The 15,469-nt window shown below is 43.1% G+C and overlaps 1 protein-coding gene across 1 annotated transcript in view; it reads right to left on the reverse strand.

Moving 5' to 3' along the window:
• Positions 1 to 3,886: 3,886 nt before the first annotated feature.
• Positions 3,887 to 15,469, reverse strand: part of LOC134537249 (glutamate receptor ionotropic, kainate glr-3-like) — a 39,504-nt gene continuing 27,921 nt past the window's right edge. The window contains exons 7-10 of the mRNA XM_063377518.1: positions 11,029 to 11,252; positions 9,310 to 9,527; positions 7,267 to 7,526; positions 3,887 to 6,607 (exon numbers count right to left, since the gene is read on the reverse strand). Of these exons, the coding sequence (XP_063233588.1) occupies positions 6,295 to 6,607; positions 7,267 to 7,526; positions 9,310 to 9,527; positions 11,029 to 11,252 (1,015 nt within the window). The 3' untranslated portion in view covers positions 3,887 to 6,294. The remainder of the gene's footprint in view (positions 6,608 to 7,266; positions 7,527 to 9,309; positions 9,528 to 11,028; positions 11,253 to 15,469) is intronic.

The following is a 15,469-nucleotide window of genomic DNA, read 5'->3' on the forward strand; positions in this document are numbered from 1 at the left end:
GAAACTTAAATCAATTAGCAGTTTCAGAAAACTTAACTCAAATTACAAAAATTTTATCTTTTATCATGGAAGTAGTAATTTTAATATTTTTTAATTTAGTAATTAATTTATTCAGCATTAGAAGTAGTGCATTACAGAGATGTAATGGCTATGATATCGAGCAGGTCAGATAGGAATATGCTTGCTCACTCTTCCTGTATGGATCAGTGGCACTTGCAGGGTTCTTAAACTCTTCTTCCTGAGTTTTCCCTGTTTCACCATACTTTTTTCCCTGTCTCATCAATATATCTGGCAAGATAACATACCTATTAGAGTACAGATTATTATAAATATACATACATTTCAACACACATACGTATGTGCTGAATTGACTATAAAATGTTTTCTTGCACAATATACAGTTGGCACTATTATAATTTACGTCAACATTACGTAACCATCACTGCCAATCTGAAAAAGATAAAAATAAATTTGTTTGATCAAACTATCATGTGGTAGTGGAAAAAACTATGTATAATGTTCGATTGTACTTCAGAAATATTCAGTTCTTGAATCGGTTACATTTAATATTAGTGATACGGAATTAACAGCACATGAATTTATTATTCTACAATACATTCCGGTTTTACAACAGTTCAGTACTGCATACTATGAAAAATTGCTGATACTCTTGTAACTAAGATGATGTCAACTTCCTTGTGTTTTCCAAGTTTCAGAACCTCATTTTGAAAATCAAGTTTTTCCAGATTTCTGGATCTTCCCTGTCTGCTGGAACCCTGCAGCTGTTTCATCGTAATTCTGTTCCTAATTCAGTTACCCTGTTAGTCTCTTTTTTTGTGTAGTTAGCATTTCGCTGGATCACAGACTGGAGGATCCTTTACACAAACATAAAAACTGCACCAGCCACACCAATCCCACAGTCCTTCCTCGCGAATGTCGTTCACACGGCCGCCTTTAATCTTTGATCAAAAAATAATAATCCGGGTTCAATTTCTAACGGAGTGCGCAATTGGGGAATTTTTGCTATAGGGGAACATGGTGAATGTTTCCATGTGCCTGTGGGTTTTCTCGGAGCTTCCATTCACCCCTCGCATCCATTCCATCGGTGCTACAACAGAATATCGACACCTGGCCCTGATGTCAACATGATGGAAGTGTTATCCATTTCATTCCATTCAGTCTTCCTCTTTTGTCCCAGTTGTTTCAAGTCTTCTTCCATATGTCTCCTCCATCTGTTCTTCCTTGCATTTTTCTCACCGACAGGTGCAGGTTTTCCTTCTTTCCCCCTTCCTTTTCAGGTGAACAAATCTTTTCAGTTAGTTTTACTCCATTCTTTTTAGTATTTACCGCTAGTTAAATTCGGTAAGTGAGTTTAGTATTGTTTCATTACTGACGCTGCACCTTGGGGTTTCATCTTATTTTTCTAGTAGAATCCACATCATTGATGTTCAATTACAGACCAAGTCTGATTCAACTAGCGAATAGAATTTTACATGCAATAAAATTTATTGTCTGTTGTGTTTACCAAAACAAATTGAAAATAGGGACACTATTTTGCCATTCAAAGAAGTGTGCCACATAGCAATAAAGAAATGTGCCATGGGTTTTGCAGCCATGTTGTTAACCACTTTCAAAGTTGTTTTTACATTGGAATTTTTCTTGAACATTCAGCAAAGAAAGCCAGAGCGTTGTATTGCGCTATATACCAAAGTTTAGTCGTAAGTTAATCCAGAATGTATTTTGATGATGTATTGCTACCTCACCAATGGAAATTTGAAACAATAGAGAGTATTATGTGTACAGTATATAATAACATTTATAGCTCCTATATTCAATATTCAATAGTCTAAAAATGATTCAGTTAATTATTTGTAAATACTAGTATGATTTTGATCTTACTCAGATTTAAAAATATTTTTTATTTCAACTTTATAGTTGAATAATTTTCAAAATTTGTTAGGAATAAGCTCAGTTTTACAGTCTAGTGATTCTGGTGTTAATTTTTTTTGTTAAAATATTTATATTATTCATTAATTTTAAGCAATACTTGTTTTGTGTTTTTGTACATACTTTGAAAGTTGCATTTGTTTATGTTAACAAAACTTGTTTTTTAAATTGACGCTATGATTATTCTTTCTAGTGTTTACTTTGCTATATTTTGTTTGAAATGAATCCAAACACGCTATATTTCAATCCATGTTCCTCTCCTGTATTTGATATTTTGTTTTTCAATGCCATTTGTTTGTGAAGAGTGTTACAATTTTATACTTGCACCCGGGCTTAAATATATTAGAACTGTGTTTAGCACTGAGTGTACATTATTGTTATTCTATTAGCTGACAGTAGTAATTGACTGACGTATATTATTGTAATTGTGTATGGTAAAGATATATTTTGTGGGCTGTTTGGTTTAAATATGTATCTGAAACCTTAATAAATGCATTTTAATTACAATTTTTTTTTTTTAATTCTGTGGTACTAGTGAAAAGGGAATGAGTGGTCCATTTAAAAAAGGTCTTTAATCCGTCATTGTATGGTTTGGCACATTCTGTAACCCGGAATCAAGTGAGGCACACGCATTCAAATGTTTTCGAGTAGATTCAAAATGCTGCCAGGTGGCATTCCTGCGTTGCTGGCGTTTCTAGTTCCTTCAAAGCTTATTTTTTTTACAGTCACTTTTCATTTCAGTACAGTTTTCTCTGTTTGGAGTGGGTTACATTTCAGTTTGCACTGGTATGTTTCCATCTCTACGTAACTGGGCAATTCTTGGTGGCCGTAGTTCAAGACATCACGTGTGCTCTTGTGGTGAGGATTTTCGCAGCCATATTATTACCACTTTCAAAATAATATTTGTATTGGCATTTTGAAGAGAAATTTCTTCAAGCTTAAAATTATTATTTTATTTTTTTTCATTCAAATCATTACATTGTCTCGGTTTGAGTGTCAAGCCAGTTGCCATGTTTCAGAGCCCACTCTTACTGGAAGTTATCATAATTCTTTGTGTGCATAACGACATCATCACTGAAACCCAGACAGTGCCTCTTCTTTATTGTGTGCTGCACAGGGGCGTAGCCAGGGGGGGTTTTTAGGGGTTTAAACCCCCCCCCCCCCCTTAGCACCAAATCTTTAATTAATTTTTTATTTATCAGTCAAACAAATTTCATATTAAAATTAATAAAAATTTTACCATTACAATATTTAAATTTAAGTACCAAAAACTGCTAAAATAGCACTATTTTACACCTTAAAATCCAAATTTTCCCGGGGGAGGACCCCCGTAACCCCCCCCCCTCCCCCCCCCCCGCCCTTCTGTAGCAGCAGCCACGAGGGACGTCACGTCCAGTTCCCGACATTCCTGTGGTGTGGACAGTGTCTGCTTGCTGCAGGGGCGACGTCGTGTTCGAAACGGTCTGAACACGCTGGGGAGAAACTGGTTCCGGTCCCAACGGGGTCAGCCCCAGCGTTTTTTTGTGGTGCATGTTTCCCTTGCCTGCGCACTCTGTCTGTGCTCCGTTCTTATCTCGTGGGTCCTGATCATCTCTAGTGACTGCAGACGTCCACCAGACCTCTGCCAGTCGTTCACTCAGTCTGCATGCTGCACTGTTAATAGCAGCCAGGCTTTACTAGGCTTATTTCATCACAACGTAAATATGAAATGTGCAGCCCAACTACAGCAGTGGCTCTCAAATAATTTTTTGGCCAACGCACCATTTGTAGATTTCCGAGAAATGTGTTACAATAACTAAGACAGATATTACAGATACATACCGATGGTCAACTCAAGGCTTTCTTACAAACATGAACGAGCGATGCAGCACCATAATGAAATGAATCACTGTTCAAGCAAAACCTGCAGAGTTGTTCAAATAACACATAATAATGATGAGTTAACAAAAAAAAAGTGATATATCTGTAATGAAATTGTATTATAGAGTATATTTGGGCACACATTTGTCTGGAATACCACAGGGCATACACAACCTCTAAACTAGTATAGTATAGTATAGAGGCTTGCCTGGTGTTTAAGCTCAGGGACTTAGTACTGAGCCTGAAGGAACCTGGCAGCAGCAAATCTTAATGTCTGATGGTCACCAGACCATTGTCCGACAGACGTATTGTTAGGCCTCTGGGTGTGGCTGCTGGAAGGGACGAAAACAGGCATAGTTGCAGTCTGGACCGAGCCTCCGGATGCTGCCCTTTGAACAGTGCGTGGTAACACAGGGGCGAGAGATAGATAAAAATCCATGATACATGGCATTGTAAGTTCAATTACCAAGATACAGGTAGGTGTCTACATCTCATGTTTATGTTCAGGCTTAATATGAAGAAACGTCTGAGCTCCAACCAACTGGGATGTTGACTCATTGATTGCTCATAAATTGAATCTTCCAAAATTGAGATTATACCTGTAACATTATGTGATAGATTTGGTTACTCAGGTTTGGGATGAACATCAGAAGAAAATAAAATTTACAGTTATCGAAAAAAAATTATTTGCTACAAATAAGATACAAAAAAGGTTTGTGATTACAGATTTTGGATTTCGTATAAGAAGTTGGTGATTCGTATTTCATATGTATGTGAAACAATCACATTTCCTCATATGAGTTGTTTTATCTCTAGCCTGCTACTCTGATTTTTTTTTTTATCAAACACCTGTCTGATATGTGTTTCCACTTCCTTCACAAAAAGCAAATGCCTCGTACACCTTGATAATTGAAAGGAAAAGAGTTGGGGTCCTTTATGCCAGTTATGAGTAGTGTAGTTCTAACTTGTGAACTTTCTATATTATGTTATTTTTAGCTTGTGTTTGTTCTTACTTGTGTGTTTCCAACTTATGACATATTTCTAAATGATGTGGTTCAGCATTGTGTGTTTAAAAGTTATGTTCATATTTTATAACACTGCTAAGTTGTGTGAATCAGCTTTATTTGTAAGGTACTGTTTTTCTAAATTGTGATTATATTTAAGTTATCCTAATTTTTTTTTCTAAGTCACATACATGCTGATTTTATAAGAGTACACCTAGAGAACATCTTTAGCAAATAAACAAGTTTATATACTACAACACACTGGCAGTGTAATTATGTGCATACTACACCTAATACAAAGCACACCATTCATTTGTTTACTAAGTTTGTGGATTCCTCTGATACAGTGCTGTGAACAAGATAGTAGCAAACTTACAGTTTCAACCACATTATCTATTCACTCTTTGGTAATAATAGCAGATCTTATTTGTGTTGTAGTGAAAATCACTGTAGGTTGGCTTTAAAAAAATTAATTCAAAAAGTCTGTTTTATGTGTGTGACCTATTTCAAAAATAATGTTTTGTAAATTGTTAAGCTTAACTAGGTTATATATATAATGTTTTAGGGGTCTGATGCAATGACATCAACATGTATGGTGAAATGAGTGGTTGATTTAGATTAGTGGCAGTCCTTTGGCGATCGGCCGATCGCCTTTCCCCCCACCCTTTTTCTGCCCTCAATAACCCTTAATTAAATAAACTAGCAATAAAAAAACTCGATATCCCACAAAATCACCCTTCCCAAAATTCTAAGTTGGGTTCTCCCCTGATTTTGATTTTTTTTAATGTCTTGTCTCATCAAGCAATTTATTGGATCTATCAAGAATTCACCACACCCATACATCTCTGATAACTAGAGCTACAGTTATTACATGAATTTTTTTTTTTTTCTCCAGGTGAGGCTCAAATAATTTAACAACTCATCGAGCCAGTTTAGTATGCTTTTCGGCAGGGGCGCGCGCAGGGGAAGGGGGGGGGGAGATGGAAGGATATGTCTCCCCCCCTCGCTCTGGAATCTTAAAACATTTATCATTCAACAAAAAAAAAAAAAAAAACAGGAAATAATTTGAAAGAAAGAAGATGCCAGCTGTGTATGATATGCAGGGCCTACGAGAAGGATTGGCAAGGGGGGGGAAGGGAATCCCTGGGTTCTGGGCACCTGCCTCTGCCCTAATATTACCAATGCTTCTATCAATATGTCTTAAGATAAATCATCAAAACCATCATTGAAATTTAAATTATGCGTTGGCTTAGAAAAGTTGCTTTGAAAAGTTTTTATTTTTTCATATTTTCTGGAAGAGGACACCTGAATACTCCTTTTTTTTCTCTCTCTCTAGGACTATTCCACGCCTCCCAGTAAGATCCTACAAAATATTAAGAGCCTCGTGAAGTCTGTGCAGTGGCAAACCTTATAAGTTTTGTGATACAGATGACATTTACAATTATGACCACGGTCACAAAATTATTTGCCGCCCCCGGGGCTTTTAGTTTCTCTCTGTAGCCCTGATGTGTGTGTGACGTGGTTTGCTGTTTGCTACCGCGCGCATGTCGCAGATGTGCCTCGGACGCGCGCCGCTCGGACCCCTGGGACGTGCGGGCGAGCGGCAGTGGCGGACACAGACCTCCAGCAGGAGCGCCACGACGGCTGCAGCGACGCCCGCGCCCAGCACCGCGAGTATCGGGACCACGTGCGTCATGTTGACGGGGACCCAGCTCTCTTGCTGCCTCTTGGCAGGGGAGGTGACGAACGTCCTCTTGAACTTGTTCCTGATGCCCGTTTCCAGCAGCAGCATCAGGCTGCAACATGCCGGCGAGTTTTGTCACCTGAGTGTTTTTTTGTTTTGATTCAGGTTAGGTTAGTTCAGTTTGACATGTACCTTGTAAAACATTAAACGTAGTCAAGTGACAAGACAAAACAGGTACGCCTCAATTTGTTGGCCGGGTAGATAAAATAAGCCAAATAAAATAAATAAATATAGCCCCTACACATTGGTAAATACGTAACAGAATCCACCTAAACTTTATTTATTTTATCTTTGAAAGATTTGTGCAATGGGAGTTGCATGACTTGATGTAAGCTTTTTTTGGACGTAACGCCATTGCTAAGCACACGCATGTCTGTAGAAGAAAACTACAAAAAAAAAACACAAAGGCAAAAAACACAAATCAAGCAAAAAATTAATTTGCTGTTGTCAAACAGGAAATGTGGTGTTTATATTCTGTTGACAACAGCAATTTTTTGCTTGATTTGTTTTTTTTTTTGTCTTTTGTGGTTTTTTTTTTTTTTGTAGTTTTCTTCTACAGACATACATGTGCTTAGCAATGGCGTATGTCCAAAAAGCTTACATCAAGTTTATTTATTTTGATTGATTCCAGAGTATTAAACCACTTGTTGAATCGGATGCGTGGTGTTGGTATTCGGAAAGGTGAATGTCGGCGGCGGTGCCAGCCCTCACTAGTGGTTGAAGATGCCCTGGTAGGGGCTGTGCTTGGCGAGCGCGATGGCCAGCGACGTCTGGAACACGGCGGTGGGCAGGGACAGCACCCGGCACGGCAGGGAGCCCGCGCTGGCCTCCGCGAGGAAGCGCGGCTGCAGCACGGCCCTCTTGCGCTCGCCGCACAGCCCCGCCAGGATGTTTCCGCTGCTGGTCGGCAGCACGGACTGGTCCTGCAGGTAGCGGCGGAACACGGCGCGCATCAGGCTGTCGTTGGACGTCTGCGGGCCCCAGGCAGTCCCACGCTCAGCTCGAGTGTCCTACCACCCCCTGCTACTTCGTAGCTTTTTACAATGGTCATTTTTAAAAGAAGGTGAATTAGCAAACGTAATTAATTCCATGTAATTTTCCTTGTTCTATATATGTATATATCAACGGCGGCTCCAGGATGACTTTTCGGGAGGGGCTATCGCACAAAGAAAGGTCGTAGTTGCAAAAAAAGAGAAAGTGATCAGATATTGGCCTTGGAATGTTATTTACAAATTACAGGTTTCAAATACAGAACCTTAGTAGCCTCCATGCAACTTTTGTTGAGATAAATTTTAACATATGAAATTAAATGTTTAAGTAAACATAAACATACACTAAGCAATAAAATTGGTCTCGGGAGGGGCTATCGCCCCCACCGCTCTCCTTCTGGAGCCGCGCTTGGTATATATAAGTATATTCCACTCACTGGCACTGCCTCTTCACGAATTCTCCTAACTTTTTATTTGGAATGTGTACCTATCCCGTTGTCTACATAGCCATCCGTTAAAAATATATTTTTTACAAAATAATCAGCTCCCATCAGAGAGTTGCAGGGGCGTTAAAGATCACGTTTTACAAACAATTATACTTTCTTCGTCACTTTTTTAACGGCTATTGCATTGATCAATACTAGTTCATAGATTATATATATATCGAAAAGCAACCGAAGAAAGGAACGAGTATCTGTCAGGAAACCCCTGCAGCTGAAAGACAAATAGCTATCCGAGCGTCGGAGACAGCTGAATGATGGGTGTTTCGTCCACGGCAGGCGAGTGTGAGGGCAGGAGAAACTTAAAGAAACCTTCGCCCACAGTTGGAGCCTCGTTACTCCGCAGCCCTGGGTACTCCAGCCAGTAAACAAACAAACAAAACAAAAAAGTATGTAACATAACTTTAATTTTTTTTCTACTAGTTGGTAAAACTGGACAGTATCATTGTTTGTATAAGTATTTATTATTTAAGTTTTGTAACTTTAATCTAGAAAATGTTTATTTTAGACAGCTTATGCTATCGTTCCAAGAGTTCTAACAAACAGAAAAAAAAATTAATTTGAAGCTATGTATAGCGTAAAAATTAAGAACCAGATAAAAGTTTTTTTAAGCATTTGATGGTGGACCCAAGGTGTGTGAGGACTTGGAGATACAAAACATAAAATATAATGTTTTCTGGGGGAAAAAAAATTGTTCCTGATCACAAGTTAATAAAGCTGCCACTGCAAATTTTTGTATTTCGCATGAGTAAAATTATGTTTAACAAAGCCTTTTTATTTATCGGCATGAGTGATGATTAACAGCAGCAGAAATCACAGGATTTCAGCCCTGTTTTTGACGTGAAAACTTATTTAGCCACGTTGAGCGATTTTTTTATTTAGTTAATTATTATTATTTTATTAAAAATATAAATAAATAAAAAAATATATTTTATGTTTTCACTTCTGTCGGCAGTCCCCTTTACTTTTCTGAAGTTTGAACACACACATTATTCGGAAAAACTCAACCTAGCATGCTGTATATGTTGAAATACTCTTTCGACACAAATAGTCTGGCTCCATGAAGGCAGCTTAGTGGTGGAACAAGTTTTCTTTTCCCAGTAGCTTATAGTAAAAAAATAAAAATTTTAGGTTCAGAGAAATAGTCTTTGCATATTAACTGGTGTTATTAGTTCAGTAAGCCACACCAATATTCTTAGATATTCATTATTGCTTCTCAAAAGCAAAATTTTTGGAAGTTGCGTGCACGCAGAACCGGCAGGCACCTGGAACAGCTCGTACTCTGCGGACATCTGGCTGACGTAGAAGTCGTAGGAGCCGTCGCGCAGCAGGCCGCCGATGTCGGCGAAGGGCAGCGTGAAGGTCTGCTTGGCGAGCGAGGAGACCAGGGCCGCGGAGTAGGCCGAGTACAGGATCTGCATGGTGAGGTACAGCGTGAGGAAGATGGCGCGGCACGACCACGACCTCGGGGGGTCCTCCAGCCCTGGGGGCACACACGCGCGCGGCGCTCTCACGCCTCTGGGACCAACCTCGCCGCTGTCAACCTGCGACGTGGGAGATCGGGGCAGGCGCCAGCAGTGCTGGTAAAAGTCTTAGGGCACAGGACACAGCCAACTGTCTGGTCAGCTGAGCGAGATACGGCGACTATGCTGGGTTGGTGGCCCTGCCTTCTGGTCGGCGCTGAAGCTCTAACACCCTCCCGATCAACAACAGGGAGGGATCCCTAACAGTTCTGTAATTCAAAAAGCTCTGGAATGTTTTAAAACAGTTAACAGGAAGATACTCCCACACTGCCCTTCAAGGGCGCATATTGGGAGGGGGATCGTTGAGAAATGCCAGCCGCAAGGTCGGAATATATCTGCTGTTAACCTGGGCAGGAAACATTGTGTTAGTCCGGCAGCATATCCTCAACAACTTTCTGCCTTAAAAAACTGGTGGCTGCCACACAGTAAATATTTGTTCGCTTGCATTTGAATAAGTTTTAGCATGGTAGCAACAATTTTCACTAGGCTCCAAGGCAACTCTCTGTGGGCATGTCTTGTGCCATTGGACCTAGTGCCTGCCAGTCAGTAAAGGACTCTCCCGTAATCTAATTTATGGGTTACTATTATTCAGTCTTTTTGGAGAAGAGCTTATAATTTATTATGAATGCATTTTAGTTAGGGTGTTACACTCCCCTTTTCTTTAATCCAGTCCTTTCAGTCAGGCTGTGTTCAGTGGTCAGGAATACTGGCTAGTGTGCCGGGGGTCTCCTTCACTTCCGTAAACCAAAATGGTCACAGTAAGAAGTAATTCCAAAATTTGAAATGCCTAGGAAAATTGGCATTATATTGATTATAATATAATACATATTGTGCTTTACCCGAACGTCTTGGAATACCGTCCTTAGACCTCCATTTAATTATAGGAGGTATCCTCCAGTTATCAGCCCTCTACCCATCTACCTCCAAAACTCGGAAGGAGATCAGCTCGTGGCAGTCTGGCCTTTGAATATATATACTGTATAGAAGTCGCCAGCCCAGGTTAAAATTTCTAATACAGTTTGAGGTAGTTGATTAATTCACCGTCGCAATCGCCACCATCTCTAGGACATCGACTTGTGGTGGTCCCTAGCGGACAAGTGTCGAACTCTTCAAACACTCCTTCCCCACCCTCCCTCAAACATGCGTTGTCCTCCACCCCACCTCTAATCCCTACAGTTTTGTGACGCACAAACTCCCGTTGAACGACCTTGAGCTGCAGTGAATGTTGGTTTGGGGGGGTGCTGGGGGAATGACAGCGGGCGACAGTGCCGCGCTCTAACGTGCAAATGACAACCTAAGACGATGCAGGGCGTCACGGCAGCGCCCTGCAGCGGTGGAAGTTCCCAAGCTGCTCATCATGCGCTCCTGAAAAACGTAGAGTAATATCCTATCCACTCGCGACTTCTATAAAGTATAGGTATATGTATTCAAAGGTCTGGCGTGCACCGCCGGTCCACGCACCTTGCTGGCAGACGGGCCGCAGCACGGAGAGCAGTGCGTAGCTGTAGCCGTGGCGCCAGCCCCTGGCGCGCTCCCGACCGCCCAGACGCTGCGCGCCCCACGCCAGCGTCGCCACGGGGGGCAGGGAGCCCAGCAGCCAGCCCCACAGGCCGGCGGAGAATGGGGACGAGAAGGAGCTCCAGTTGAGCTCGTGGCCGCCGGGCGCCGGGATGAACACCCTGGAACTGCACTTCACACCTCGAGCCAGGGACGTCGGCCGGCTCCCGGTTCTTTCAGAGTCGAGTCCCAACTACTCTGATCCCAGTCCAGGTAAATCCATTTTAACAAGTTCCTCGAGGTTCTTACAAACTTAGACTTGCCAACAGAGAAATTTTAACCCTGTTAAATGGTTAAATTCTTTGTACATAGTATGTATGTAAATTCTTTATATAAACCTATTGTTAGAGACCCGGAAATTTCGCGAATTCGTCCGGCCTCAGGGTAGAATTCAAAGTGATAGGTGTGTTAAACCGATGTTTGCTTATCCATTGGTTGATTTCTTAGTGAGAACAGTTTTATACTTGTTAATTGGCACTAGCTGATTCGCTTACTTCTCTTCTAGCTGGGCCTCGTTGGCTCACAGTCATAGAGGGGCGTGTCCAAATAACTGCGGTCCATTCATGAGCACAGCACGAGAGTGTAGAGGTTTGCTTTCGATCTTGTGACTAAACGAATGCGCGAAATTTCCGTATCTCTACCTATCGTACAGGAAATTTTCAGTGGGTTTTCTCAAGAGTGTTTTAATGTAATATACAACAAATAAAAAAAAACATATTTCCTCTGGTTTGAAATATTCAATCCTTAACATTTTCATTTCTCAAGCTAATATATTCCAGAAAGAAAACTTTATTAGTAATTGAATTTACATAATTCCATATTAAGGAACAATATCTGGTGGGATGTAATAGGATATGTATGAAGAAAACAATTATATATAGTAAGCTTTTTTAATTTGCTCATTTCCTCTTTCAAAATGTTTGTTAATATTTTTCAAGTCCAAAAATTTCACACACTCAAGATTCTATCGTATTGTAAGGGCTGAGGATTCTTCTTTATTGTTCTATATAGTGTACCAATGGTAAGGGATACAAGGGTTTTGCACATTAATTTCTCAGCTTGAAGCACATATATCAGGGGTGATCAACCTCACAGAGTGCACATATTGGAATATTTAAATGTATACTTACAGAAGTATATTAATATAACTAAAGTATGTTTACTGTAAATCTGTTGTAAAACATAACCATACACAAATTGTCATTGGTCTATTGTTCCATTGGTCTATTGGTCTATTGGTATTGTCATGTCCACCATTTTGGCCTCGGCTGGTATAATAGCACAAGCCCCAGGTGTGCCACCCCTCCTACACACTCTATGGGCAGGACATTTAGTTCGCCACCCGCCCCTAGATGGCAGACAAAGGGGAATGTAAAGTAAGGGGACTTGGTCTACCTGCCCCGTCTAACTCAGGGCAAATATGTAAATATATGGTGTTGTGACAAGAAACTGTTAATGATACAAGTGAATGTAAAGAGTTTTGTAAGTCGAATATGTATGCACAGGAAGGGTGCAGATGTGCCCTCCCTACTGAATATGTACATATTTTGTATATTTACCCTGGCTGAGCTAAGCCAGGCAGAAAGCTCCTCCCAGTATTTCTGGGCCAATAAAAGTGACTGAATACTTGAGCAGTATTGTTTTAGGCAGCGACCTCTCTGGAGGACCGCTCCTCCCCCTTCCTTCCTCTGGTAGGCAGCGACCTCTCTGCAGGACCGCTCCTCCTCCTTCCTTCCTTCTCTGGTAGGCAGCGACCTCTCTGCAGGACCGCTCCTCCTCCTTCCCTCCTCCTCTGGAAGGCAGCGACCTCTCTGGGGGACCGCTCCTACCACTCCCTGCTCTTGGGCAGCGACCCCTGCTCGGGGACCGCTCCCGCTCCTCCCTGTGCCCCTCTCAGAAGCCCGGGACAAGTCAATTTGGCGCCCAACGTGGGGCCAGTCAGCTTGGATAACCTGAGGACCACGCCCTGCCTCTACGAGAGCTATCAGCACAGCTGGAGCCACATCCACTTCCAGGAGTGCAGAAAACACCTGGTGGCGCCCAACCCAACTGAAGGATGTCTTCTGGAGCCTGTGCCGCACCTCGCTGCAGTGCACCGGATGGACCCAGCATTCCCTGTGTATGCTGCAATGCCCAGTTTCACCTACAATGCCTTGGTATCGTGGAACAAGTCAGTGAACAGGCATATATCCACATATGCCAGCCCTGCAGACAACTTCTGGTAGAGAAGAAGCCAACAGTTCCAGCTCCCCGGCGCTGCTTCGCGCCAAACTGCCCGGAGACAGCCCTAGTCCTCGTCACCTGCCAGGCCTGCCATCGCGACTACCATCTCGCCTGTCTAGGCTGGGAAGATACACCACTGGACCTTGCTGGGATGTCGTTTACCTGCGCCCAGTGTAGAGTGAATCCCACTTTACCTTCAAGTACAGGATCTGCAAGTGTACCTCGGCCCTTTAGAGGGCAGGATCATGAGGACCCTGTGCAATCTGTCCTCCAATGGGAGCAAGCCCTACGGGCACATGCAATCCACCCCACCGAATGGGTGGACCAGATAGGTCCATTACTACTTGGGGAAGCCTCTAGATGGTGGAATAACCATGAAGGGCTGTATGACACCTGGGAAGAGTTCACAGGGGGCTTCCTGAACCATTTTGGAAGCCAATCAAGACTGGCAAAGCTTACTGCCCAATTATATGGTACCAAACAAAAGGAAGGAGAGGATGTCGAAAGTTTCTTACTACAGAAAAGGAAACTTTATAAGAGGCTACACCCAGGGAGAGACCCAAATGAATTTCTTCCTACCTTGTTGGAGCTGGTGCGGCCCAACCTACGGCCATTTCTACGGCATCCGCCTCCCGAGAATTTATCCGAACTTATGGTTCGAGCCACTGCCGTGCAGCGAGACTGTCTCGAAACTAGGGGCACTGTAACAAGTAAACCTTGTTCACCACCAACCCTGGTACAAGAATATTCTACCCCCAACAAAAGGTTGCCGAAGTGTTGGCACTGCCCTGAACAACACTTTCACAAAGACTGCCCACTGCTCCGCTGCCAACAGTCTGAAAGGAACAGCCTCAACACAGTAGACCCCTGGAGGGAAAGAGTGGTGCCAACGAGCCCTACCCCTACACCGAAGGTAGAAGACCTCAACTCCCAAACTCGGCTCGAAGGTAGACCGACCCCGAGCCTTATGTGCATACAGCACCACCCACAACAAGAACTGCCAAGAGTCAAGGTGCAACTAGACTCACAGCCCATTCAGGCTCTTATCGACTCAGCCGCCACCACTAATTATGTGCGCGAGAGTGTGGTGCAGATAATAGGGACCCCTATTAATTCCCAACCCCAAATGGCACAGCTTGCCACCCAGGGATCCACCATGACCTTACTGGGCAATGCTGTAATACAATGCTGCATAGCCGATATGGAGATGGAGATCCCATGTTTAGTCGCAAAGGACCTTCGAGAAGAACTTGTGCTGGGCCGAGATTGGCTCACGCAGCAGCAGGCGATATTGGACTTTGAAGATCAAACTGTACACTTTGGACGAACGTCCCGCCGGACTCTTGACTGGGGAACCAAAGGAATGGGTGACCTGAATGCCCCTAATCAAAGTGGTGGTAACCCTAATCCTGGAATATGCACTGAACAACACAGAGACCAACTTATGGTTGTGTTGACGCAAGGGGACCAGAGACCTCAAGAAACTCCTTCCCTTCGCTCTGCCACAACCAAGCTAAGCCTAAATAACTCGGGCAGTGGTTTTCAGTGGTGCCAGAAAGGAGGAACCCCAAAGGGGAAATCGACCATGCAGTCATGGAGACAGCCGCTGAGCGGCACCCTCTCAAAGGCAAGATGCCACTGGAAGAAAGAGCCTTTTCCAGACCGAGGAATATGGTTTCCCCAGAACAGGATTCACCTGCAGCCATGGAGACGGAAAACAGATCTGTCCAAAAACCCCGAACCCCAGGAACCTACTAGCCCCTCTCCACCAGGACAACTACCTCCAGGACCCTACGACCATGGAAACGGCTGGGCAGACCAGCCCGCTACCGACTAACCTCCGCGAAGTGTAGTGGCCAGTGTAGAGGAGCCAGCCCTGGGACTGAAGCCCAGCGTGCTGACTCCTGGCATGTGCAACGATCCCAGTCAAGGCCACAGAGGGAGGGGGGCGAATTGTCATGTCCACCATTTTGGCCTCGGCTGGTATAATAGCACAAGCCCCAGGTGTGCCACCCCTCCTACACACTCTATGGGCAGGACATTTAGTTCGCCACCCGCCCCTAGATGGCAGACAAAGGGGAATGTAAAGTAAGGGGACTTGGTCTACCTGCCCCGTCTAACT

Source organism: Bacillus rossius, chromosome 12, assembly GCF_032445375.1.
Source record: "Bacillus rossius redtenbacheri isolate Brsri chromosome 12, Brsri_v3, whole genome shotgun sequence".
In the NCBI taxonomy this organism is placed as follows: Eukaryota; Metazoa; Arthropoda; class Insecta; order Phasmatodea; family Bacillidae; genus Bacillus; species Bacillus rossius.